This window comes from Musa acuminata, chromosome BXJ1-3 (assembly GCF_036884655.1).
Source record: "Musa acuminata AAA Group cultivar baxijiao chromosome BXJ1-3, Cavendish_Baxijiao_AAA, whole genome shotgun sequence".
Lineage (NCBI taxonomy): Eukaryota > Viridiplantae > Streptophyta > Magnoliopsida > Zingiberales > Musaceae > Musa > Musa acuminata.
Genome location: NC_088329.1, coordinates 10,618,576 through 10,644,980, shown reverse-complemented (window position 1 = coordinate 10,644,980; position 26,405 = coordinate 10,618,576). Strand labels below are relative to the sequence as shown.

Genomic DNA, 26,405 nt, shown 5'->3' with positions numbered 1-26,405 from the left:
ATGGATATCTTGGTTGTGACGTAAACTGATAGTGAACCTGTTCTTGTTGGTCCTGGGTGGAAAAAATGGGCCCCATCTTTAACTACTTGTTCACTCTGATTATGGGAAGCGGATGGATACCGGAGGGCGCTGTTAACGACCGCGTGGGACCGACATGGGTTTCTCTCCGGTCATGAGGTGGGTACATTTGATTGGTAAGGCATCGAAGCGACGTGGAATAAAGCCACGAATCGCCATCGCGGAATCCACCGTTCTCTTTTGGATCGGCTCGTTCCCACGCAAAACAGTCTTCCTTTTTGGGGCTTCACAGAGAGACCGAGGAGATCCGAACCAATCGCTCTCACCTTCTTTCCTTGGGTAAGATGAGTCTTCACAACGCCGAATCACTTCCGATTAATTTTCGTTTGCGTTCGTGGCAGTCCATGGAGTCTAACGTTTTGATGGTAATAATTCTTGCAGCAATCTGTTCTTCTTCCTCTTTTCTTGATCGGTTTAGGGAAAACGTTTGATCAAATTTCTTTCTCATCGTCTGGGGGCGAATTGAGCTACATTGTCTGTTCTTAGATGCTTAGCAGCAGTAATTGTCAGTGTTGTGATAGATCTGTCGAAACAAAGATTGATAGTCGGTGACACGTTGGAACAATTAGGTTTTGACAAGATATCTGCACGTCCATGGCGCCACGGTCTGTGTTTGCCTCATGTTAATCGCTCTCTTGGTTTTGCCTCAAATTGTGTGCCCAATTGATGGCTTTTGTCTGTGAAAGCATATCGTTTAAGGTGAATTCCCTCGCGTCGATTGAGACGGAGCTCCCTTTCAGCTACCAAGTCTTCCCGACTGTCAACCACAGGGTGGGATCAAGAAGAGCGCCGAGAATTTGGTAGAGCTTCTCATTTGAGATCTTCCATGTCAACGTCGATGAATCCTTTTTACTTGTGCACCACAAACCCATTAAATGAGGACAAGGTGAAGCTCCTGAAGCAGAGAACACCCGATCTCTATCAGGTCAACATGATACTCGACAATTTGCCTGTGAGGAGGTTCACCAAACGGAATGGCATCACCATCCAGTGGACTGTGCGAAGAGACCTGAGAAGATATGAGGGGTTGGACAAAAAGGCCCAAACTCAGCTGAAAGAGGAGCTGTCTGGATGGAAACTTGTCGTGAATGACGTCTTCGGGTAGCCAACTTGCTCGAAGCTGCTCTGCGTCATGGTTGGAGATGGCATACAGATTGCAACCATGGTGGTTGGAACAATTGTGTTTGCTGCTCTTGGATTGATCTCTCCTGCTTCAAGAGGCATGCTCTTGACAGGAATGATCGTTCTATATCTTTTCCTGGGATGCTGCTGGGTATGTTGGAGTAAGGCCCTGGAGGACAATAGAAGGTGGTTCACAGGGATCGAGATCTCTTTCCTGGTCGATTGTGTTTCTCTTCCCAGGGATCGTAGTCATCGTTCCTCAGCATTATGAACTTCTTGTAGCTGGGGAAGAAAAGCACACGAGCAGAGCCTTTGTGGTTCTGCATCTTGGTTCCTCTAACCCTTTGGGTTATTGCTTGGGCACTCAAGCGGAACCTATATGGTATCATGTTCTAATAAATCAGAGCTCAATAGAAATTCCTGCCAGAACCCTTCATGGCTCCTTGTCCTTGCTGCCAGAACTCTACCATTTGGGACCCTCTTTATTGAGCTCTTCTTTATCCTTTCCAGTGTTTGGCTTGGTAGGTACTACAGTGTTTTTAGATTCCTCTTGATTGTTATTCCATTGTTGGTAATTGTCCTAACTTATATGCATCTCTGTGTAGAGGACTGGCGGTGGCGGTGGAAATCTTTCTTTTCTTCTGAATCAGCTGCCCTTTATCTATTCCTCTACTTCATGAACTACTTGGATTTTAAGTTAGGAGCTTGAGTGGGCTTATATCCTTTATCTTGGCTATTTACTGATCATGACTCTTGCAATCATGTTATCTACCGGTGCCATTGGCTTTTTGATGTCTTTTTATTTTGTTCACTACCTTTTCTCGTCGGTCAAGATTGATTAAAGGTTTGTCCTCTAAGCTGCAGTGATCTGTATCTTTAGGGATGTAAGTAATAAGTTCAGAGAACCTCAATTCAGGTTTGAGGTGTTCATAATTAAGGCCAAGCACACCTCAACATTTTGTCTTCAAGGAAGCATTCTAGATCTTGTTGAATGCACTTGAATACTAGCTTTCTTGTACCTCTATGCTTTTTTTGATCCCACATTAGGAAACATTTTTCTTTTCAATGTTGTCTACTCTTGAAGCTTCTGTTGTAAAGATAATTCAGTATTTCATATGTTCCCTATCTCTTAGTTGAATTTTCTTTATTCATTTACAGCATGAAGATATTTATTTTACTTGTTTGTACATCATTTGTATTTAGTTTTCATATCTCATGCATATCTCTTCTGGATTTTGGTGAATTACAATTAGTAATTTATCGTCCCGATGAATTTAAGGTATATGTTGTTGAGTGGGACAACATTTTTGGTGAAAGGTACATCTATCAAAAATATTTAAATTTCTTGACATTGTAAACTCTGCCAAGATAAATGCAATTACTTCTGCTGAAGAATCATATCAGTTCAGCTGTTCAATGCTATAGCTACATCTTTACTAGTCTATTGTTTGGAGTAACGTAGTTGAGCTAACACTCTGGTTTGCTGACCTGACAACCGTGTGAAGTCAAAAGCATGTATCAGAGTCATCTCAATACTCAATAATTAATGGATTAATAGAATAAAGAAGGCCATCATGTGGTGGATGATCATTCAATTAGCTTTCTTGGTTGTAATTCTTTTAATGCTTTATGATTAATGTGTCGGACGGTGGTCACGTAGCTAATCCTACAAAATATTGTAATTGCAGGGAGGAGCAGCACTCATGACTCTTTTTGAATTCCTATTTCTCAGTACGTAGCACACAGATCGCCATTCTGGATTCGAGACTGACTTGAGATTTCTCTCCAGTTTCCACCATCCATTGTCGGCACAAGTGCAAGAAGAACATGGCTGCTAGTGGTTTGACATCCGCGGAGCACCGTCTCTGGACCATCTCTTCTTCCGAGTGTACAGGCAACAACAGGTACTCTTTCTTTCACTTAATACGTCCTAAAGGGGGGTGTCAAAGGAAGCTTCTCCTGCTTTGGTTTGGCTTGCTCTTTATTGCCCTCGTACACTTTGCATTTTCATATTTTCCATTGATACAAGCTCATGAAACATATGCAATAGATTTGCGATGTTTATACTCAATTGTTATGACATTCTCTAGTGTTCACTTTGGCCCATGGCAATACTACCCGAGATTCTCAATTTGTGAGAACGGACGGCAGAGACAGCACATGGTGTCTCACAACCACCTTCACCTGTGATCTATCTACTCCTCTCCTATTTATTCGTCCCTCATATCAACTTCGTTACACTACCCATACCAATCCTCCGTTCTTCTTCTTCCACATTCCCTGACTCACCCACCTCCAACTGCATCATGGGCTTTCCTTCTGTTTGCTACTGCGTCATCCTCCCCAAGCCTCTACTGCTCGTTGTCCAGCTCGTCGACCTCGTCGTCTCCTTCACCATCTCCTGCCTTGGGCTGTGCCCACCGCAAGAAGACTCCGCTTATCCTTCGCCGGCGACTGCAGTCCACCCTTCTGTGATCAAGAGGAGCCTCCCCATCGTTGAATTCTCGACCCCGAGGAGGAGTCCGGTGCCGCTCGAAGGCGACGAAGCCGTTTGCGCGGTTTGCTTGGGGACGCTGGAGGAAGGAGATGAGGTGAGGGAGCTCGGAAACTGTTGTCATGCATTCCATCGCCTGTGCATAGATAAGTGGGTCGACATGGGTCGGGTCACCTGTCCGCTGTGCAGAACTCAGCTGCTGCCGAGGGGAAGGGCAGAGAAACAGCAGTTGGTAATGGCAGTCGAGTTTATGTGAAGATCTTCTTAGAATTCAAATGGTACAGAATGTGTAGAAGCCTGGATTATATCTTTGGAGTCTTTATTGGAGCTAACAATTAAGTTTAATGAAAATAATGTGCTGATTATTAAGTAATATCTATCAAATTGTAACGTTCTTTATAATGACAAAATGGATCCTGGTAATGCCTAAATCGGGTTCGGGTTCGGGCTCGGGTTCTATTATTCGGGTTGGAGGATGGAAGATCCGGATCCGTGTGGATTCGAGCGAGTGGGTGTTTGCGTCGCCCGAGCCACTATAAAATCGGCATCTGTTCGGATACTACCACCGTTCGCGTGGAAATGGAGCCGGATCTCCTCAAATCATCGCTTTTCCACGCCGATCAGCGGCTCTGCTCCGCCGAAATCCTTCCTCCTTCGCAGGTTTGCAGATCACGATCTTCTCTCCTCCTCGTCTTCTTCATCGTTATATGCTTTGTTGGCTCGAAGTTTCTCTTGCAATGGTCTCCAGGTGCGGGCAAGAATCGAAGTCGCCGTCCTCAATTTCCTTAAGAACCTAACTGCTTCCAACCCCGCCATATCCGATCTCCCCTTGGTCTGTCTCTCTCCTCTCTGTTTCTCTCCTTGTAGTGGCTTTGCTTCTAATCTGTGCTACAAATGGGTTGGTAAGGCGAGTTGCCTTTTGGGCTCTTCGTGCCTATAGTTGGACGATCGGTTAGAAATAGTTGTACTGGAATCGTGGACATTAACTCTCTTCCTGATTTGTTTCGATTGTACGCTTCATAACATGATTTAGGGTTTCCATGGTGTTTGCCGATGTAGTCATCTTATTGCCATTTCTGATAGCACCATTTTGATGTGGTAGATCAGTAGGAAGTACGATAACAGTGGGTTACGTCATGGGCTTTTGAGTGATGTTTCTTCGGTCTTTCTCTCTCACTCTGTCTGCACAAGGTCTCTCATGAGAGCAAATGATGCGAAGGCGTTTGTTAGAGGTGAGAAATCTGAAGCCAGGACATGTTCCTCGTTTGCTATGTTCGCATCTTGCAAGTTCATGTTGTTCTTATGTTTGTTGGGTTGCTATTGTAGTGTGGATGGTTATGGCAATGTGCTTTCGGATTCTTGTCCAAGGGAAGCTTGCTACCCAGAGGGAGCTTTTCTATAAGCTGCTTTGTGACGCACCTGAATATTTCAGGTCACAGCGTCAGGTCAACAGAACAGTACAAGGTCATTTTTCCCTTTCTACTCAAAATAGTGTCGTTTATGTCTTATTGCTTAAGTTTGCTGTATATCCATTGCAGATGTTGTGGCATTGCTCCGTTGCACTCGGCATAGTCTAGGCATCATGGCATCCAGCAGAGGTGCAGTTATTGGACGCATGGTGTTAGAGGTGCACTCTCCTAACTTATGTTAAGGTTGTATTTTGCAGATGTGACATGTAGGATTCATGTTTGTAGATATTACTGCCATGGGAGTCAACCTACAGAACAACCAAAGATTTTGAAAACATATCAACTGTAATGTTATTTCCCCTTTCTTAGAATTACATTAGATATTTGATGGTTGATTTAAAGTGTTACCTGATCTTAGGAGCCTGGTGAACAGATTGTTGATTGTTCCATGATTGGACATGCTGGCTATGCTATAACTGGGGACCTTTGTACGTTGAGCAAACTTGTTCTACATTCTGATGCTCGATATATCATTATAATAGAGAAGGTACATTCAGGTCTCCCGTGAATTACTTATGTTGACAATTTCTTTTCAGTCTGATTAATTTATTTTTATAATTCGAGTAGGATGCTATATTTCAGCGGTTGGCAGAAGATCACTTCTTCAATCAAATACCATGCATATTAATCACTTCCAAAGGATATCCTGATATTGCCACAAGGTAGAAGCAAGTGTTATTCTAGTACATCAGTTTGTTCTTTCTTATATATGGGGACACCTACATGGGAAATGTTGAGGTTGAAAATAGTGTGTAGGATCAGGTACAAAAGGTCTTGCTAAGGATAGAAATGTGGAAATGCATTTTTGGAACATCACATAATCATAACTTTTCATTTGGCTGGTGTTGTTGTGCAAGCCTTTCTGTGCTATTTGGTTGAGCTCATACAAGTGTGTGGATGCTTGAGTGTGGAGGGCGTCTTGCATTCTGGTAGAGAGTACCAATAGATAGCTATCTCTGTTTCACATGCCCATGTATATTGTATATCAAAGATGAAAGCCTTTTATGGAATATTGTATATCAAGAACAGATGCATGGAATCTTGGATATAAATGTTTTAGAAGACAGTTGAGAAAGCCTTTTATGAGGTGAAAGTTATTATCAAAGTTTAGGAACAAATTTATGTCATTTATCAGATATTAGATAAACCTGGGTTGGGATTATTGTTTTGGTGAAAAACCGATAGTTTCTTTCTTTCTTTTAAAGGATTATTGATTCAGAGCCATATTGATCAAAGAGAATTACGAATTTAGTGAATAGAAGAAACAAGTATATGCATGTGTTTTCTTTTTTGCTGTTTAGAGCCATATTGTTAATTTGGTTGCTTCTTGATTTTAGTGTGATGATTCATAGACATGGAAAGACAAATGCTTTGTATCTATATATGTAGTGAAAACTGTATTTTTGGATGTTACCACACAAGGTTCGTCGTACCGTACCGTACCAGCGTTTCGACTCGGGCTTGGTACGATATGGTACCGATGTACCGGGCGGTACATCAGGGCGTACCGAGCGGTACACCCTGGTGTATCGAACAATTTTATACTTTTTCATACTGTAGCAGTGCTATAGTATAATACTGTAGTGCTGTAGCGGTACCGGGCGGTTCGCGTATCGGTAACCTGTCGGACCGGTACGTACTGCCCGGTACGGGCGGTACGTTTCAGTATGACAGACCTTGTTATCACATGCTATTACATGCTCTAGCAATTTTGTTTAGCTTTTGCCCCGTCATGAACCTTTCATCATAGCTTGGTCGGTTTCACTTCTTAATTTTTTTTATGATTGGATCATGATATGGGTCATGGAGATAACCTCACCAATTCTAAGGTAAGATGGGTTATAGTGGCCTTCCCATACCCCACACCTTTAGGAGCCCATAAACTAGCTGTTCCTTTTTATGATTTCTTGATAAAATACCATCGATTTATTTAAACTATATTTATTATGTAACGTCCCGATTTAGTCCCACATTTGAAGTTGGCTAAGACTAAGATTAATTTGGTCTAATGGACATTCTACTATTAATCTACATTTAAATATTTTGGACCTGTGGTTCAGGCTTAGCAAAGTTAACAAGCTAGTTATCATGTCAGGTCGGATCGTAACAATTGGCATAAGAGTTGATCCAATATAGGCCATGGTAAGAGACTCGAGTAGGAAATGACTACCTATGAACAGGGCTTAAGAGCACATTGATGTCGAACCAGCATTGGACTATGTCTTATATGCATTATACTAACATCTTATTCTGAGTTATGTTGGGCCTTGACGAAGACATCAGTCCCTTAAATTGGAGATTTGTAACACCCGATTTAGTCCCACATCGGAAGCAGGGGTTTAAATAGGTGCTCAGGCACTCACCTAGGTGCTCGGGCGAGGCGAGGTGAGGCCCAAGTGCCTCAAGCCTCAACCAGGCGGCACGCACCTGGGCGCTTGCCTGAACCCAGGCACTAGGTGCCTCGGGCAAGCGTCCGATTAAAACAAATCAATCGAACCAGACTATTAAGTTTGGTTGGTTGAACAGTAGCTTTGGTGGTTCGATTGAACCAGCTAAATTATATAATGTTACTAAATCTGTGCATGCAAAACCCACCCCCAGTGTGACCTTAAGCCACAAACCCTACTTCATGCGTAGCTACTGCCTTCGTCGTCATCGCTTCCTCTACCGCTACATTCACCGTCAACGCATAAGATCAATGCTTCCTATGTCGCTAACGGACGAGCCTGAAGGTCTAGCTTTCATCTGTAGTTCCCTCCACCTTTGCTGCTTTCGTGTGCAGCTCCTTCCATTGTCGAGGGAGAGGACCGCAGCTTCCACTACTACTGACCGATACATCTAAAGCTTCCTCCGCCCACGATGTCACCATCCACAACTTCCACCATCGTTGCTATCATCGTTTGAAGCTTTCTTCATCCCTATTGTTGTCGTTCGTAGCTTCCTTCATCGTCACTGTTGTTACCATCCGCAACTTCCTCCGTCGCTACCACCGTCATCTGAAAGTTCTTGTTGCCCTCTCCTTCCCTACTTTCCACCATCAATGACTCTTTTCTCTCCTCTAACTATTGTTGACCGTAGATTGTTAAATATTATTATCATATAATAATCCCTATTTAAATTTACATTGCTAATCTCTATATTAATTATTTTTTTATATTTTTATATGTTAATATTTCAGAGCACCTCGCTTTGCTTGAGCAGGCACCTAGTGCCTCAGGCATTTTCGGACCTTTGTGTCATTTTGGCGCCTAAGTTTTTTAAATCACTGATCGGAAGTGGACGAAAACTAAGATTGAGTTATAAGGGTTCGATGGGCGTATTACTATTAACTTTTGTTAAGCATTTTGGACCAATGGTTTAGTCTCATTGAAGTTAACAGGTTAGTTATCCTATCAGGCCGCATTATGACATATTGTTTCTAATTAATAATTAGTCCTTGTGACCACTTAGTCTATTGTATTATGCACATATTAAATTAGCTATTATTTTTTCTTTCTTTTTTACCCTTTCTTGTCTCATACAGTTGAATTTTTGCTAGATCAGTGTTACAAACAGGAAGTTTAACCCATGTTTAACAGTGGTGGACACACTATATACAAGTTACAAAACAAGTCTGCCTAAGCCATCCTGACTATTGCTGACCTTGGGAGCAGAAGCTTTTAATCATCTCTGGAAAACAGAGAGGGACATCATAAGAGTGAAAGCAGCCTTATAGAAGTTCCTATTAGATACCTTTATTTGTACCTTGCTAGTTGACCTTCTTTATACTGGAACTAAATGCAAAATCAAGGTCCATGCAGAATGTCAGACATTTTGTTTCTAGTGTCTTGTAAGTCTTTTGTTGCCATCACAATGTTGACACTAATAATCTGGTTGATTCTTTATGACTAATTTTATCTCTAAACAGGTTTTTACTGCATCGGATAAGCCAGACTTTTCCAGACATGACAATCTTGGCTTTAATGGATTGGTGGATCCTTCTAAGTCCTCTTATTATGTCATTCTTTAGATTATTTACTCATGTGTATTTAATTGCAAAGTTTTTGCAGGAACCCAGCTGGATTGGCAATACTATGTACCTACAAGTTTGGAAGCATAACTACTGGTTTAGAGTCATACAGATATGGTACTTCTTTTAACAACTCATGCTGGAGAGTATGCAGACATTAGTTAATAAAATGTGTCTATCTGATTACAATTACAGCTTGCAATGTTAAATGGCTTGGACTGCGAGCAGATGATCTGCAGATTATACCTCAACAAGTGATGATGCAGTTGAAGCCACATGAGATAAAAACAGCTAAAAGCCTAATGTCTTCCAAGTTGTTGCAGGTATGCAAGATTAATTTGCCAGTTTTATGAAATTTGGTCATGTTCTGTATAATAATTTGTATTAGATGGCCATATGCAATGTAAAAATGCCTAAATACAGAAAAATGATTCATAACTTGGAGACGGGAGGTAAAAGAAATGCATTGTTCATGGTTAATTTTGCCATGCATAAAGAAATTGGTGAAAAACTGAAGTAGATAGATCGAAAACTTTAAACCCCAAAAGACATTTGGCTATGGATCAACATTATAGATTAGCCTTAAATTTTTTGACTTCGCCAATTGGGGAGCTATTTTACTGAAATACCTCTGACATTTACCTATCCACTGGAAATCTCCTTGATAGCAGATATTATTTACTTTTGCAAGTACATCATGTAATTATTTATGAATCGCATAGTACCAACTTGATAAGATTATCTCAAAGAGCTATTCAAGTCATACGGCAAAATTTTCATGTAATCTCAACATGTAACATGAAGGATATTATCTCCAGAGAGATATTTTGGTAGTTAAGGAGTGTGGGCAGTCAACAGCGTAGGAGTCCGGTTTAGTGAATTTTAGTTGAGATAGTATTGAGCTCCATCCTTGATTCTCAGCTCTTAGGATTGTGGAAACTATTTTTTTTCCATTGATATTAGACTATTGAGGTTTTATGCTGCTACTTCAACTACTTTCCATAAACATGCTCTCGTGTATTGCCTCCAGAAAAAGAGGATAATAGCCAATTGATCTAGTAAGAAATAAGGTTTACTAGCTACCAAATTTTTATAGTGTTGTGGGAAAGATTGACATAAGTATTTTACATTTGCAGGAGAGGTACCAGGCTGAGTTGTCATTGATGGTTGAGAGGGGCCATCGTGCAGAAATTGAAGCTCTGTACTGTCATGGATTTGATTTCTTGGGAAAATATATAGCAAAGAAGATTGTACAGGCTGATTACATTTAATGGTACCTTCATTTTCAACTAAAGTCTCCTTGTAGATCTTCATGCTACTTCTTGAGCAATCTTTTCACCTTTGATTGGCATCTGACTGAATGCAGTGATACTACTCCACGAAGTAAGACAGAGAAGAGCAGCAAGGTTCATTGGAGAGGCAAATGTAAGCCACATTGGACCTTCATGTAAGTGCGACTCTACAACTCAGCAGTCTCATAACTTTCACAGATCTAATGCTTCTGAGTAGGTGCTTTTTACCCTGTCTCTCATACTGTTTTCTCATTCTAAGCAAAATAACGTTCTCTTACTTGCAGCATGATTTTGTTGTCAGGAAGTCATCTGCATGAGTTCTTGTTATTAGCATTTCTTCATCCTAAATAAATGATCTATTATCTGTCATAATATCATATTTATCCTTTTTTTTTTTTTGTGCTTATCATATTCATCCTTGAATATAGTTGCGGAATATAATCAATCAACAGTAAGCTTGCACAACATTAAGAATCCTTGGTCTGCCACATGCCACACTTTTAGGGGTGCCGATTGAGCCCAAGAATCTGAAAACATGGCTAGTATGGATGTCATCAAATTTACTATTATTTGGATCCAGTAAACTATCGGGTTAGAGCATAAATCGGATGACGTGTAAATCCGATATCTGTCTGAAATGATACCTAACCCAAAACTTTCTTACTGGGATCCATCCCCATTTGGATCCTATAATTCTTCATGTCCGATCCGGATTCTAGATGAACCCAATCAGCAACACACATAAAACTATAAGTTGCTAGGCTTATGAATATGAAGTCAAGTATAAGATTGTAGTCTATGACATGTTTCTTTATTAGAAGTCATGAACCAGCCTTTTAAGAGTTTGCCTCAGGAGTGAAGATTGGTTGATTGGTGAAAAGTCTAGTCATAAGTAGTTGAGAGAGAAAAAGCCATGCCATAAGATGCGTGATTGAAGCTATAAGAGCGGCATCGTAAGTGATTAGCGACTGAATCCATTTTTGGTCGGTAGAGTTGGGTCCAAATCTTCTTTGAGAAGAAACAAGAAAAAGAAATCCTGAAAGCTACGAACAAAGTTCTATATAGGGACAGAAACTTTGCACCCGTTAATCAGAAGTCTTTTTTATTTAATTCAATTTATCGGTAGACTGTTAAGCCACACATGCTGGTCCTACACTGCCAGATGGATGATTATGAGATCATCCGATATCACTTCACACTAAGACATCCATTTTCTCATAATCAAATATTTGTCACCGAAGGCTGGTCTGCGTATGGGAGGTGGCAGGAAACCAGCCATATGCCTCCCCCGCCAACAGCACGATATGCTGTCCCGGTCATCGTCCCACATGAATGTGCTGATGGGCCACGCAATGAATGCTACGGCAAGGAGAATTGATAGTGGCAACGACGCAAGGGCCGAGCCGAGACCTCTCCAGTCCTTCACCCCATCCCCAGAAGATAACTCCAAGAAAGGATCAAGTATGCATGTATCTGGACAATAGCTAGAGAAGGGAGCAGGTGCAGCAGCCGCTGCAGCAGTGGTTTTTGGCTCTTAATGGAGAAATCAATGCGGCTGTTGGCCATGGCGCGTCGTACGGCTCCCCATTGGGTGTTGACAGCAACGGGTCGACCGCGGGCGGTCCTGGTGACTGTCGTCTTGCGCGTTGCCCATCGGTCCACCCGTCGCTGTGTCGTCTGCATGTCAACCCTAGCCATGGTCGTCATCGTCATCATCATCATCATAATATACTGGTACAATCCTCCCTCCATGCGACCCATGGGAAACACATTAGAGGACATGTGGGGGTTGGAAGAAAACGCAGCAGCCCCATGTTGTGTTGTATTCCTTACCTGTCGTGTTCCTCGTTTTCTTCCTGACATTCAGTGTCACCGGCCTGTTTCGGATCCTCTCCACTGCTACAATTAACTCAGACCTCACACAATGATCGTTGCTGTTGGCCCCATTAGCTTTTAAGTAATGCACATGAATCAACCTCCAATTCTCTGTTGCCGAAGAAGGTTTTATCTGCCAAAGAAAAGAGATCTCATAGACATTAGATCGCGGAACTGTTCCTTTTCTTTTGGTGGATTTTATGTAGCTACCGCATGGATAGTCAACCTTATGATCATCTTGGCAGAGCTTTTCTGCTTTGTCATCCATGTTGCACAACCCTGTTATTAAGAGAAACAAATTTTAGAGCAGAAGCTGAACGTTCCAACCGGTGTCCTGCTTTTCTGTTGTTGACTAGCCGGAAGACTTGTTGCAAGCCCTTCATCAAGGTTAATGTGGAAGCAGGACTAGTATCCTCTTCAAGTTACATGCATCGAGTGAACATTCTTGATAAGACCATTACACCTTAAACCCTGTTATCTTTCTTTATTAGAGGTAAATCTTTTTCACCGATTGAAAAGACTTGGGTACAAATACGATTATAGATCAACTTTGTCTTGCATTATTCAAGAAGTTAATTAAGTGAGAAATATCAGGTCTCTTTTTTGTGTCTTGTATAATTTTCCTATAAACAGAAGTGATCACTGGCCTACAATATATACCAAAAACAACAGAACTCGTCCATCGTGGATGTGTGATTAGTCTCTGAATTAAATTCTATTTTGTACTGCTAGGAGCGTGACGAACGTTCTAATATACTGTTAAGTAATATAAACCTTTTTGTTTTTTGGAAAAAAAATTAAAATGACAGATTGGATAATAACTAATAATGTTGGATGTCGGGAAATTATTTGGACTGCCAGATCTGAAGGATATCCTTTTGATGAGAATCATAAGACCTGTTTTGTTTGAAGTGACAAATGCTGCAATCCTCTGCAATTTTGGTCCCAAGAAACTGGTCTTTTTTTATCTTACTTTGGCTCATAGAAGGTCAGTGATGACGAGACTCCGGCACGGAATATTCGACCGTATGTGCTTCGTTAGCATTCATCAGATCATTAACAACAACAATATTTTCTCTCTCTCTCTCTCTCTCTCTCTCTCTCTAAATTGATCAACTCGAGGATAAATGATAACATTGCCTCGACAGGAACGCAGTTTCAGCGAAGAGATTAATGCGCAGGCTCGTGCGCGCACACGCGCGGACGCGGAGGGAGACGAGCGCCAATTGCTGCAAAAGGAAGTAACGCCACAGCCGACAGTTACGGTGGTGCGCGAGGAGATGCTCGTGGTTGGGATCTAACCACATTCGAGATCAGACGACAGGAGCACGCAGGACTTGACAGGTGTGTCCCCATTCCTTTTCTGTGCCCGTCCTCCTCATGTGCGAGTCAGAGAGAGAGGACGAGATGGGGGGCCATCGTTGGCTTCTTCTCCCCATCTCCCTCTCCCCCACCGTCATTGCAACCCTCTCTCTCTCTCTCTCTCTCTCTCTCTCGATGGGGGGCCATCGTTGGCTTCTTCTCCCCACCTCCCTCTCCCTCACCGTCATTGCAACCCTCTCTCTCTCTCGCTCTCTCTCTCTCTCCTTGTAGGTTTTGTTCTTTTGTTTTGCTGGCCCGTGACGTGCCCATGGATGGACAGAGGGATGGAGGGAGTGCAAAACATGGACACGAACTCTTGCTGCTGTCGCAGCTGGGGCCTTGTCGTGCATGAGATTCTTGCACACCAACATGCTTTGGTTTCTGCAACTACGATTTAATTGCCTGGCATATGCAGTAATCTTGATCACCACCTGATGATAGATTTGCAAGTGTTTGCCAACACTTCCCCACCTGTAATGTTTGAAGAACTGCAACTCAGAGTTCAAAGAACATTGAAGAGTTGAAGCACATAGTTCTTGGTAGCCTATCTTCACTGGCCAAGTGGGACTTTGCACGTTTAGAGGGCAAAATTAGTAGTACCTCCCGTCCTCTCTGCCTGTGCCTCGTGCAGTACATAGGAGACGAGCAAACTCCGAGGACTGTACCTGCAGATTAATTAGCTCGATAGTCATGTCTCTTGTTTGCTTCTGTATGACTCCTATGGCTTAGGAAGTTTGCTACCAAGACACCTGCAAGGACTACATGTATTAATACTTAAGGTTATCGAAAAGGGTATCCCTACAAGACAAATGACCTAGTATTACGTGGCATCACTGTCCAAGGAACAAATGCAACACCAAGTTGCAGTTTGATGGTGTCATTTCCCTTGGTTAACTTTTTCTTTTGCATGTTGCTAGTTCACAACTGCCCTGTACACAAGACCTTGCGAAACCCTAGACAGACACCCCACCAACCTTGTTCTTCCGTGGGCTACTCTACTCGATGAATCCGTGCACGTGCATGGCATGCATGCAAAATGCTTCTGACACAAAGACATGATTTGATTAGGGGCTGGTTGCCTGACTCAACATGACAAAAAGATATGATGCTTTCCTTGGATTCCTTTAGGCGATGGTCTTGTGTAGAGGCTTCATCAGTGTTGTGTTTGTTGAATCAAAAAGTTGCCTCCTTTTTCTATTTGATATGTTTAAACTCAAAACATTTAAAACCTAAATGATGCATGGTCTTTAGTGGAGGATAAGATAGGTGGCTTTAGTTCAAGAAGGTCCTTCCTGATGTGATAAGTATGTTTTGTTCCTTCTGCGAAGAATATCAAATTATCGATCATCACGTTAAATATCAAATCGCTCTCGAAAACAATTTCTTTCTTCCAAAAATATCTCAATTATTTTTCACCTACATCTCACATCACATCATTTTCTTCCCCGATCACTCCTTTCAGCGTGTAGGTAGAATATTCTATTTTTCTCCTGTTTCCGCAGTCCTCACCGCTTCATCGTGGCCCGCATGGCTTGCTAACGCGTGGCTCATCCCCTGCGCCACGGCTTCTTAATATATATCTGGTCATCATTTGGTCTCCCCAATTCTCGTCTTTTCGTAGGCTCCTCCGTCTACCGTATGTATCATCGTCAACCAATAGCCACGCAGGTCATCATCCCCCCGTGTATTATACCTGGTCCCATTTGTTTCCGTGACTTGTCCTCTCACCGATCCATTCCCGAAATGTTTCTTCTAACATCGACGGGGACGAGCTCGAAAGACTTCAAATTCCAGTTATATTGTGATCAAACTCTGGTACATGAATTCTGTCTGTCAAATAGGGAAATAGATCACGATTGACGTAACAAGTTAGTCTTGCTTGTGTTGGCCACCCATCGATACCGCCTTTGATCTGACATCCAGCTTTCTCTTTATTATTATCCACATGTGATGATGACGATATGTTCCCATGCACATACTGTACATCTCCATTCCATGCAAAGTAGCACATGTCTTCTCCGCCTAGATGACAAAAATGAAGGTATATATATATATATATATATATATATATATATATACACGTGGATGCCCCGGAAAGCAAAGCACATAATTCACGGCAGTGTCCTTTCGCACGTGTATGGCGCGTGTGGGATTCATGCCGCCTGGAACGAGATGCTCATCGTTTTTCTCCTAGCTGGCGTCACCCCTGTACCATTTGTTTAACCTTCCCATCTGTGACCTTCTCGGTCTCGTAGACTCGGCAGCGGAATTAAAAGAGAGGTAGAGAAGGGGAAGCGGATCTTGAAGGTTTCCTTCCGCTACTATCGCAGCGACAAAAGGAGAAGCGTTCAATTGAGAGAGGTAGAGAAGGGGGAGCGGATCTTGAAGGTCTCCTTCCACTTCTATCGCAGAGACAAAAGGAGAAGCGTTCCCTATTGACTCACAGAAGCAAAGCAAGACTTGGAGACAGAGGACCGACAAGAAGAGAGAGAAGATGCAGTCGGGATATGGAGGAGTGTCTGAGATCCAACAATTCATGGTGGATAGCTGCGGCTCTTCCCTCTTCTCCATGTCTACGGCGAACCCAAACCCTGCAGCAGCAGCTGGGGCGGCCGCGGCCACCCCCACCAACATCCACTCCGCGGCCCTTCACCCCCTCAAGTACCATCCCCTCCCTCAACCTCACCACCCGCAACCCCTGCCGCCGCCGCCGCTGCCTCCCCACTTCTCCCACTTCCACTCCATCCCCATCACCCAGCAGCTCTTCCATCAGACCACCCACCCGTTCCAGCTCTTCCACCCTCAGCAACACTATCTTGAACCCAGGAGGTTCATTCCGCAGCACCACCTCGGCCTCGACCAGGAGTCGGCTCCCGAGACCTCCCCCTCGCCGACACGAATCATCCCCGGTAGCAGCGGCGGCGGAGGGCCGTCGTTCTTGTCGGCCTCCATGAGCTTTAAGCTGGCGGTGAACGAGAGCAGCGGTGGCGGCAGCCCACAGGGGATGAATGACGATGACGGCATTTTGCAAGGAGATGATGCGTCGGAGAGTCGCCTCCACCACTGGCAGAGAGAAGATGATGAGTCTGCCATCAAAGAGCTGTCATGGTAATCATTGACATGCACCTAGAATCTGCAACGAGATCTGAAGTAGATTTTTGTCAAGTATTCCCACTAATCCATGCAATCTTAGCTTCGATTTTGTTTCATGTGTGTCTGCAACAAGATCCGAAATAGATCTTCGTCTAGTATTCCCACTAATGCATGCAATCTATCTTCAAATATGTTTCATGTGCTAATGCTCATGAGTCTTGATCTTTCCAGAAAAGAAGACTAAAAGAGCAACTAAAAAGTCTTCATCATATCATTTGGATTCGAGTCTCTTTACAGTTCTCGGATGTTCTGCTGCTCTAACTCGACTCGTGTTTGAACCACTGCAGGAGGCCACTGGATATAGACTACATCAGCAGGAACAACAAGAGATGCAAGGACGAGGAGCCCGCCGCCTCAAATGGCCGCTACACCAAGAAGAGCAAAGAGGTAGCCGGATCCGATCATGTGCAAGTCGCCGGCGGCGGTGGCAGCAGCAACTACAAGATTTTCAGCGAACTCGAAGCTATCTGCAAGCCCGGAGGCAGCAGCACGAACCGCGGTGGTGGTACCAATAGGACTGGCTCAGGCTCTGCTCTCACCGGCGATGAGACCCCTCTCTTGCATGTCACCCCAACGGCTCCCCTGGGACTGCCTGCGGCCGATCGCGTCGGCGGATCGGAGACGTCGGCAGGAGAAGAGGCAACGGCCCAGGAGTTCTCGAAGGGAAACGGGAGGCGGAGGAGGAAGCGGTGGCAGCGACAGCTGAGCTCGGTGGCCACCTTCTTCGAGAGCCTCGTGAAGCAGCTCATGGACCACCAGGAGGGCCTCCACGGGAAGTTCTTGGAGGTGATGGAGAGGAGAGAGAAGGAGAGGACCAGCCGCGAGGACGCGCGGAGGAAGCAGGAGGCGGCGAAGTCCAGCCGTGAGGCTGCAGCGAGAGCGCAAGAGCGGGCTCTCGCCTCCTCCCGCGAGGCCGCGATCATCTCCTTCATCGAGAAGATCACCGGTGAGAGCCTGAATCTCCCTTCCAAGCCCCAATTCCCATCTCTCACACCCGACGCCGACGACGCCAACAAGGAGGACAACACCACCGACACCGACAACCGCCAAATTGAGCCGTGCTCCGACACCTTCAACAATGGCGATCCAGATAGCAACAAGGTGTTTCCGAGTACACGTCGATGGCCGAAACCGGAGGTCCAGGCACTGATCCGCGTCCGAAGCGGGCTCGAGTCGAGGTTCCAGGAGCCAGGGCTGAAGGGGCCACTGTGGGAGGAGGTTAGCGCGGCGATGGCGACGATGGGCTACCACCGGAGCGCCAAGCGGTGCAAGGAGAAGTGGGAGAACATCAACAAGTACTTCCGGAAGACGAAAGAAAGAGGGAAGAAGCGGCCGCAGCACTCCAAGACCTGCCCTTACTTCCACCAGCTGGACCAACTCTACTCCAAGTCTCACAACCACACGCCTAATCCTTCCACCTCTTCCCCTAATGCAGATGTAGCCACCGCCATTGCTTCTCGAGGCAGTGATGACCGACGGAAAGACAACTCCGATCTACTCGACGCGATCATGGCACCTAACGATGGCCACAGCTTCAAGTTCTCTGATATGGCCACTTTAGGATTCGATTTCAGCAGCAAAGGCGACGAGAGCGATCAGGCTACTGCTGCGAAGGGCTCTCTCGTGTCTCATCCGGAGCACGATGATGGAGAAGAAGAAGATGACGACGACCAGGGTGGGGGTGGCGGTGGCGGTGGCGGTGGGGAACAGTACGAAGAAGAAGAAGAAGATGAAGAAGAAGAAGAAGAAGGGGGGGAAGGCCAAGGCCAAGGCCAAGAAAACCTCTGCAGACCAAGGCTTCCGCTCGATCAAGACGAGGACGAGCTGCATGATTCCAGCGTCTTCTTCCAACGCCTCCAATCCTAAAGTTGCAGACACGTAATGCGCTCTCCTCCTCCTCCTCTCTCCTCCACATCCTCCCTCTGGGCTCACATCCAATCAGGTCGTATAGATTAGTTCTAGTAACTGAATCCAATAAACCATGCTTGTATATTCGACCTATCAAGCGGAAATTATAGGTGTACTGTGTCATTTCCTTCTTTGATTTCCTCTATCGTGTGGAACAAGAACAAACGCGTTCACTGGATCATGTCTGGCGACTCTTTGTCCTATATCAGGGATGATTGAAGCCTGTCATCGGTGCCATGAGATGGACGTGGGCCTCACCTGCAATGTGGATCCAAAACACGCAGTATAGCTAGTGCGGACAGCTGCTGCTGCTGCTGCTCCAGGCATGCACGGTTTTGTATTGGGCTGATGGCTTGGTAGGTGTTGCAGACTGTAGCATGTGATGGAGAAAGGGTTTTCTTGTGGTGGAGTAAGCGAGATGGATATACACACGTCCGTATGCAGTTGTCGGAAAGTTGGACGGAAATGGGACGCCCTCTTCTCTCGATTCTGTGTGGTGGGTAATGGATTCGTTATCCTGTACACATCCCAGAGTTGCCATTGACGTGCAGTGCAACAAAGGTTGCTGTGCTGCTTGGTTGGGTGGAAGGGAATCCAAACACGCATCCACAGCTCTCTCTCTCTCTCTCTCTCTCTCTCTCTCTCTCTCTCTTAATTCTTTTCGGTAGGGAAACTAATCGTATTCTGTCAGTGACTGCATATTAATCTTGGTCGCGGAAATCTGAGGGTAGATTCTTCCTGTGTGTGTGTTGGTAGAAGCAGAGCAGCGTGAGTGGTTCGTATGGTCACCCATGTTTTGGGATATCTGCAGTTAAGTAGGTTGGGGACCAAAAGCTTGTTTCTTCTGCAATTATTATTAGCTCATTGGTAGTATTATTAAGCTTAGATTCCGACAGATATGCTAATGCTAGTTCATATTTGACATAAAACTAACCAGATCGAGGTGATGCCAACATAATTTATATGACTCGATCCCACCACATGTCCAGCCAGGCTGAAGATTAGGGAGGGTTTTGACATGGACAAGTTTGTTGGTTTAGAACATTGATCCAAAGCCATTATTGTAATCCTTTGTAGTAAGTAGGTACATCAAATTTAGTCATTATTGGGTATTATTTTTATAATTAGAATATTCATTTGATGATGGTGATGATATATAAGATCCGCTTACCAAACATTATGGGTTTGAAATCTCATCAAATAAATGTCATTTAGGTGCTGCATATCATCTTATTCTACCATTCCCTTCGAATCCTCCTCGATCGATCATCTGTATCCAATTATATCCGATTGTTGCTCAAGTGAATTTATTTTATGCACATCGAAGGATGTATAGGGAGGGATAAATGCACTTTTTTTCTCAAGATTTAGAATCTAATCTATTATTAGGTTAGGAGATTGCTATTGACAACCTTTTCTTTCTTTCTTTTTTTTATAAAATATGATTTTACTAAATAATACTTTCATATTTCATATTTCATTTAGAGGTTAGTACGGATTGAACTATAAAATGATATCTTTCAAACTGTTACATAAACATTCAAAACATATTTCACCTTTTTTTTCTATCATTTTACATGAGAAGAAGAATAGGAAGAAAGTTGAGGACATTTCCATTCATTTTATAAAGAAATATGTTAGACATATTAAAAAATTAGTTTGTAAATAGCAAAACAAAAATGTTTATCAATAAAAATTATCATTGGTAAAGAGCATATTCTACAATAAAAATTAGTTTGATATGTGATATGAGAATATTGATAATTACATTATCAGAAGATGATAAAAAAAAAAGAGTCTTAATCAACGATTCCATCGTGTCAGCAAAACCTGAAAAATATTCTTCGAATATTTTTCTTATTACACAAAATATTTTTCTAACGAGAAGCAATTAGGAACGAAATAGACTATAAAAGAGAGTTAGTGGACTAACATCAATATGTTCTGTCATAATATCTCAGAGGATACAAACATCAAGTCAGCATTCTCGTATTATATGATTAATTTTATTTTGGCTAACTGTTGCATTTTCCCTCGATCATCATCATCACCACCTGTTTAGGTCATCTCTAAGATGTCTATAATGCAGTCATGGTGACAAAATAACTCATGATAGGCTTCGCTATGCCCTCGATGAAGACTAATCTTATTTAACACATATTCAAATATGGTTTTACCAATATTCAAAAGGAAAAAAAAAATTAAATCAAATCATGCTGCATGTAAGCCATGGCATATTCCAAGGAAACAAGTTAGCATTATTTTCCCCTACAGCTTGTAGTAATAGAAGTGCAAGAAATCACTCGTATACATTAAAAAAACAAAATTGAAATGGAGAGAGAGGAACGTCACATGGGTATTCCATGATTGATGATCCTCGATAGGGCACCATTAAGAGCCTTCTTTTCTTGCTTGATCTGAGAAGAAATGGTGGAAACCTACATGCAGAATACAAGTAGTTCTCATCAGAAACATTCAACAGGAACTCGAGCACAACTGTTTTGGTGTTCAAATAAAGGTTGGTCATAAGGTGTTCGGTGTTACCGTTGCAGAAATCCGATTTATGTCAATGTATAAATTTAGCTTATTAATAGTCTGTAAGTGTGCAGTGCACTTCCATTCTCTAGATCCAGAGTGTACATGTCAAAGTCCAATTTTGCTTCATTAAATTTATACTAGCATGTGAAATTGTGTTTTATGCCGAAATCTCTATGTTCATCTCACCTGGCACTTGGTGTGGTATTTATTATTCCAGAAAACCTTTAACCCAGTTATGTAACCTTAGATTGCCACTCCCATAAGAATGACTCCCTATGACTGACACCATGATCTTACAACAGTGTATTAGAAAACACTTAATTGGACCGACCAAAGTTGGCTGCATGAATCACCTCTCTCATGTAAACTTCTCAAACTTGACGAGTGATAGAACTCGGTGTAGAATGCAAGTTGAAGTTTTCTAAAACAATTCAATAACTACTTGAAGAACCACAAGGTTATATCGTTAGTACAAACCTGTGACTGGTACCGAGAAGCATCTGCCTTGGGAAGTTCATTAAGGCGACCTTTCAGGGCTGATGAAACAAGAAGCCAACTTGTATCAGTACATAGGTAAAGAGTTATGTTGGTTCAATCGACTGACCACTCGAGGCAAAGATAAGAATCACTTACACATGATTTGTCTTTCGATACCAGCAGCAAAGTTTAATTGGTTTTGAATTTGATGTCCTTCCTCTCTGCCAAAGAATAACCATAAATTAAACCAAAAAGAAAAAAGAAGTGATGCAATTGAAAATCAGCAACCTTGGCAGAAACTGTATGCCTTACATAAGTCTCTTCTGCCCTCTCTTCATATCCTCTACCGCTCGTGTAGCCCTATCCTGAATGAGGAACAGAATGTTCAGTTTATGAATCTCAAATGTTCCAATTTCAAATTATTTCAAAAAAAATATATATGAGAATCACATTGGGAAACCACTCCAGACTGAAATCACTAGCATTTCATGTTAGCTCAAAAATTTATATTAATTACAGGTGTTATCGGGCCAACCCAAAGTAGCAGCAGAAAAAATTGTCCAGTCCGTTTATTGAATGCTAAGTATATCTTCATGACTGACTCATTTCAAAGCATAAAAGTACCAGTCATTCAGATTATGTGTACATAAACAACAATTTGTTGTAAATAGTGTTTATCACCCAGTCAATAACATGAAATAATAATCAGTTCAGGATAAAGTGCCAAGAACCTACTGGTACAGAGAACCACGGCATATCACTATCAGATATGATGCAACTTTTTGCAATTTTGACAACAAGCATAATTGCTAAGAATGCAACTACAAGAAAATAAATGAAAGTTCAAATATGTAGTTTCTGGAGGTATATACCAATGATATGTGTGTGCCTTTTACGTTGTGCCTGCCTACTCTATTTCATTATGGGATGAAATCAACCAAATTATAGAACCATTTTTAAGAAAAGTTGGCAAGGAAGAGTGAAAAGGAAAGAAGGGGGGCCGGCAGAGGAAAACACAAGAGCACTAGGAAGAAAGTTTTTGTTCCTTCTTTCTAAATATTCCAACACAATGCCATGAAAAGTAAGCCCCACTGAGATTTTTCAAAGGGTCATTATTTGCATATCAATAAGAACCAACAAAAAAGAACCTTAGGAGGTAGATGGGGCACATTGAGAGTGGAGAAGAGGCAAGCCAAGAATGAGAATAATGTATGCATAATTATCTTAAGGGATAAAAATGGAAATGCCAAGCTAGTTCTTTTAGCTGAAGAGAGTCTTCCTATATAGTCTATATAGCCCACCAAATGAAGAATCTGCTCTTGAAGGAGTTTAAGCAACACAGAGGATGCGGGCGGACATCAGCAGGAGACAGGAGGACGTACTTCCTCTTAAGCACTCACATGTCTGTACCTCTTCCATGCTATAACCGGTTGCACTAATCCTAGTGCAAGGTGGAGACATATGGCCATTTCCAAATGTGTTAAGGTGGGTTCATCAGAGCCAAACCTAACATTTGCAAAGTGAGGAATAAAAAACATGGACTTCTACAATTTGAACCCTTAAAATCTATTTAATACAATTTAACACACAATTAAACCAAATTATATAATAACAATGACAGTGACAACAAACATTTTGATGTACACTAAAAAATGATTTTGAAGAAACATCCCAACTATTAACTCGAAATGCTCAGTGAATCAGTGCAAATGTATCCAACAAAACTGATTGGAAACAGGCATTTCATCTGAAAGCATTTATATATCCACTATAAGATTTAAAGCAAAATTATGATCGAACAGTGCAGAAGTCTACCAGAAGAACCGATCCTAAATAGGAACAAATTTCTGAAACATCAATTCTCATTACTTGTATGCTTATGAAAATAAAAAAGGCAGGCTTTGAGGCTCCAATTGGCTAAATAGAGAGCCTGTCACAACAAGCTGTGCAAGAGAAATCACCTCCAACTTCTTGCTTTCGTTCGTCACAAGATTTACTGATTGCTGCAGCTCCTTAACTTTGACTTGAGCACTGGAGAGCATAGACTAAAAAAAACCAAACAACTTTGACTTAAACATTTGAGAGCAAAGACTATATAAAAACCTACTTTTTGGGGAATTATATCATACTTTCATCCATTTATAGAATACATCAAACTAAATTATAGAAATGGAAGTACAAAACATGCTTTAAAAGTAAGTTGTACACATCTTTTTTATGCTAAGCCTGTACAACAATTTTGCAATCATGAAGTCACTAGCACTATCAAATGTTAAATGCAGCTGGACATAACTTGATCAGATGTTTTGTTGAAAACAAAAATTTATCTGGTGCTTTTCCAAGGAGCTCCAAGATGAAAGAATGTTGAATCTTTATAATATGACAAGTGTTAATGTTACTTTAATGCAACACATCGCAAACTACATATATAATTGGTTTTCATTAATTTCCTAGAAGGATAATGCACTTCAGAATTCTATTTCCTTCAAATTCTTATCTATTATCCCACCCAGTAAAAATACCATGTTGGTACAACCTAATTGCTGAAAGGATTACATGTGACCAAAGGGTTGCCTCCTCCAGTTAGTTTAGGGGAAATTGAACATTAATAAGGAACAGCAAAGGTATACTTTTGCAAAGAAATAAATAGTATAAATACAACAAAAAAGATACAGAAAGAATGAGACAATAAGAAAATCATAGAGGAGACAATAGGGGCGTGAAGCAGACATACTTCATCAATTAATTTTCTTCCATCTTATTTCAAGCAGCTAAGCATCTGTTCAGAGAGTGGCACAAAAGAATCCAACTATATCAAGGAGTTTTTTTCTTTAGAAAATGAACAATAAATAGCTCGCCTTAAGGACTCCTCAAAAAGCACCAACTGATGTTTGTGTCTACAGAAATCTCAATGCAGTAAAAGCTCCTGCATAGAAAATATCTTGGCAAACAACCAAGAAGAGTTGAATGATAAAGATTCCTAAGACAGCCATTTAAGTAATTAAATTGGTGAACCTTGCTATCACAGTAAGTTTGCCCCAATTTCATTCATCACATGTTCAATTCATGAAACACACTTTATCCTCCTTAAACAACATATCAACAGAAGTCCGATGCCCTAGGATGGCCCTTAGTTTGTGCTTGAACTAGCAGGTTATCAATAATGCATGAATAAACCATCATGAGTGATATGCCCTTCATATGCACTTGAATGCCAGTGTAAAAAATACAGCTTAGCAATTGACTTTGAGTAACTCTTGTAGTTCCATGAGCCAAACGTTTAATCAATTATTTGAATTTGTTCCGTCATAATGGAAATTGTCAAGCAATCAACTGCCGCTTTTATAACATTTGCAAAGAACACAAAATTTAAGGCCAAGCAAAAGAAACTTTTCTAACAAAGCTTATGAATGATTTTAATAGAATGTAATGCAAAAGGGTAAATGCAGCTATTAAGTCTGAAATAAACATAACAGAGCAACCAACCTCTTCGCTCACAAAAATACGCCTAGTATTGCGGATCAGAAAACGTCTAGGTCCTAGAAATTGGAACGACGAGAAGACGTGTTAGTCTTGATTCAAATCAGCATTAAAAAAAAATCACCATGTGCTAGCGTGATTCCAAAACATATCTAGTCCTCAAGTATTTCTCAATTATTGCAAAAAAAAATGGAGAAAGATAATTTATGAAGGAAATGGCGATAAATTTTCTCCATTTCACTTATTCATGGTCAAGCAACACCATATATTCTAATACTGCCATTGTCCATAAATCAATAGCACTATCATAAAAGGGACATAAAATCTAGATCGAAAAGATCAAAACCTACCTTTTAAAAGGACAAGTCCCAAGCCAGCAGCAATTCCACAAGACAAGGCTGGATGTAGTGCCGCATCGACAATCCCGTCTGTAAACAATAACAGGGGAACCTATACAAACATCACAACTCATAGTAGAAACGTAAAAAGATAAGCAGTAGGACGGGATAAAATCACGCCTTTCATCTTTGCCAGTGCCACTTCTTCGGCAGCCGCATAGTGATCCTTTGCCCATGCTATCTTAACCTAAAATTCGCGGATTCAACATCAATGAAGAAGAAGCAGACCGGAAGGAAAAGGAGGCACAAATGGTGGATAACCTAGACGTACTTTGGCTTCCTCGAGGCTTTCCGACGAGTCCGAGACGATCCGCGACAGGACGGAGCCGACGGACTGGAAAGCCGAGTCTGCGGCAGCGGTGACGGATCTCTTGAGATCCTCAGCGGAGGATCCAGCGGCCTGGAAGGCGGATTCAGCGGCGGCGGTGACCGTTTGCTTGAGATCCTCAGCTCCACGGAGGGCGTCCTCGACCCACCGCGTCTCCCCGGCTAGGCCACCCGCTCCCTTCGCTGGCGATCTCGCAATCGCGGTGTCGGAGCCGCTGCCAGAGTCGGCGATCGCCGCCATGCCTATTTCGCAGGAAACGAGGGGAAACAAAGCGACCAGAAGTGTCACCGAACCCGGGCGCGGCGCGATCGAGCGAGCGACAGATGCCAAAAGAACGCGAACCGGACCGGATTCTTACTTGTTGGGCCGGTCTAAAACAAAAGTCCTGAGAGAGAGGTCGAAAGATCGAAAACGGACCGGCA

General features: G+C 42.4%; 3 protein-coding genes across 18 annotated transcripts; 2 read left to right on the top strand and 1 right to left on the bottom strand.

Annotated features, from left to right (window-relative positions):
• The first annotated feature begins 79 nt into the window (after positions 1-79).
• On the top strand, positions 80-16,066 carry LOC135586641 (meiotic recombination protein SPO11-2-like). Of its 16 annotated transcripts, none has more exons than XR_010491214.1 (17): positions 80-357; positions 460-1,721; positions 1,806-2,044; positions 2,889-3,104; positions 4,802-4,926; positions 5,021-5,158; positions 5,233-5,321; positions 5,389-5,448; positions 5,522-5,650; positions 5,731-5,825; positions 9,071-9,133; positions 9,213-9,289; positions 9,368-9,495; positions 10,309-10,445; positions 10,539-10,619; positions 13,488-13,683; positions 15,957-16,066. XR_010491214.1 is itself a non-coding variant. In XM_065125378.1 (13 exons), exons 1-12 carry the CDS (start codon positions 4,274-4,276, stop codon positions 10,441-10,443), a joined length of 1,209 nt encoding a protein of 402 aa, XP_064981450.1. In that variant the 5' UTR covers positions 3,964-4,273; the 3' UTR covers positions 10,444-10,445; positions 10,539-10,836. The 16 variants fall into 16 exon arrangements, 4 of the variants coding, with proteins under 4 accessions (XP_064981450.1, XP_064981443.1, XP_064981470.1 ...); XR_010491222.1 differs by having other exon boundaries at positions 4,797-4,926; XR_010491206.1 differs by lacking the exons at positions 80-357; positions 460-1,721; positions 1,806-2,044; positions 2,889-3,104 and adding exons at positions 3,964-4,354; positions 4,443-4,526 and having other exon boundaries at positions 4,797-4,926.
• Positions 15,960-18,885, top strand: LOC135622965 (trihelix transcription factor DF1-like). The gene is made up of 2 exons (XM_065125361.1): positions 15,960-16,809; positions 17,142-18,885. The coding sequence occupies exons 1-2, from the start codon at positions 16,196-16,198 to the stop codon at positions 18,718-18,720; spliced, it is 2,193 nt and encodes a 730-aa protein (XP_064981433.1). The 5' UTR covers positions 15,960-16,195; the 3' UTR covers positions 18,721-18,885.
• A 2,007-nt stretch (positions 18,886-20,892) lies between these two features.
• Positions 20,893-26,305, bottom strand: LOC135622961 (RGS1-HXK1-interacting protein 1-like). The gene is made up of 9 exons (XM_065125356.1): positions 25,927-26,305; positions 25,776-25,842; positions 25,608-25,685; positions 25,264-25,316; positions 23,739-23,822; positions 22,090-22,142; positions 21,934-21,998; positions 21,778-21,836; positions 20,893-21,200 (listed from the first exon to the last, which is right to left on the bottom strand). Exons 1-9 carry the CDS (start codon positions 26,221-26,223, stop codon positions 21,111-21,113), a joined length of 846 nt encoding a protein of 281 aa, XP_064981428.1. The 5' UTR covers positions 26,224-26,305; the 3' UTR covers positions 20,893-21,110.
• Positions 26,306-26,405: the final 100 nt, after the last annotated feature.

Coding starts and splice junctions, on each gene's coding strand:
- LOC135586641 (XM_065125371.1), top strand. CDS start 4,170: ATGGAAGATCCGGATCCGTGTGGATTCGAGCGAGTGGGTGTTTGCGTC. Junction 5,159..5,232: donor GGTCAACAGAACAGTACAAG/GTCATTTTTCCC, acceptor TATCCATTGCAG/ATGTTGTGGCATTGCTCCGT. Junction 9,134..9,212: donor ATCTTGGCTTTAATGGATTG/GTGGATCCTTCT, acceptor AAGTTTTTGCAG/GAACCCAGCTGGATTGGCAA.
- LOC135622965 (XM_065125361.1), top strand. CDS start 16,196: ATGCAGTCGGGATATGGAGGAGTGTCTGAGATCCAACAATTCATGGTG. Junction 16,810..17,141: donor GCCATCAAAGAGCTGTCATG/GTAATCATTGAC, acceptor GAACCACTGCAG/GAGGCCACTGGATATAGACT.
- LOC135622961 (XM_065125356.1), bottom strand. CDS start 26,223: ATGGCGGCGATCGCCGACTCTGGCAGCGGCTCCGACACCGCGATTGCG. Junction 25,843..25,926: donor AAAGCCTCGAGGAAGCCAAA/GTACGTCTAGGT, acceptor CGCGAATTTTAG/GTTAAGATAGCATGGGCAAA. Junction 25,317..25,607: donor GGGACTTGTCCTTTTAAAAG/GTAGGTTTTGAT, acceptor TCCAATTTCTAG/GACCTAGACGTTTTCTGATC.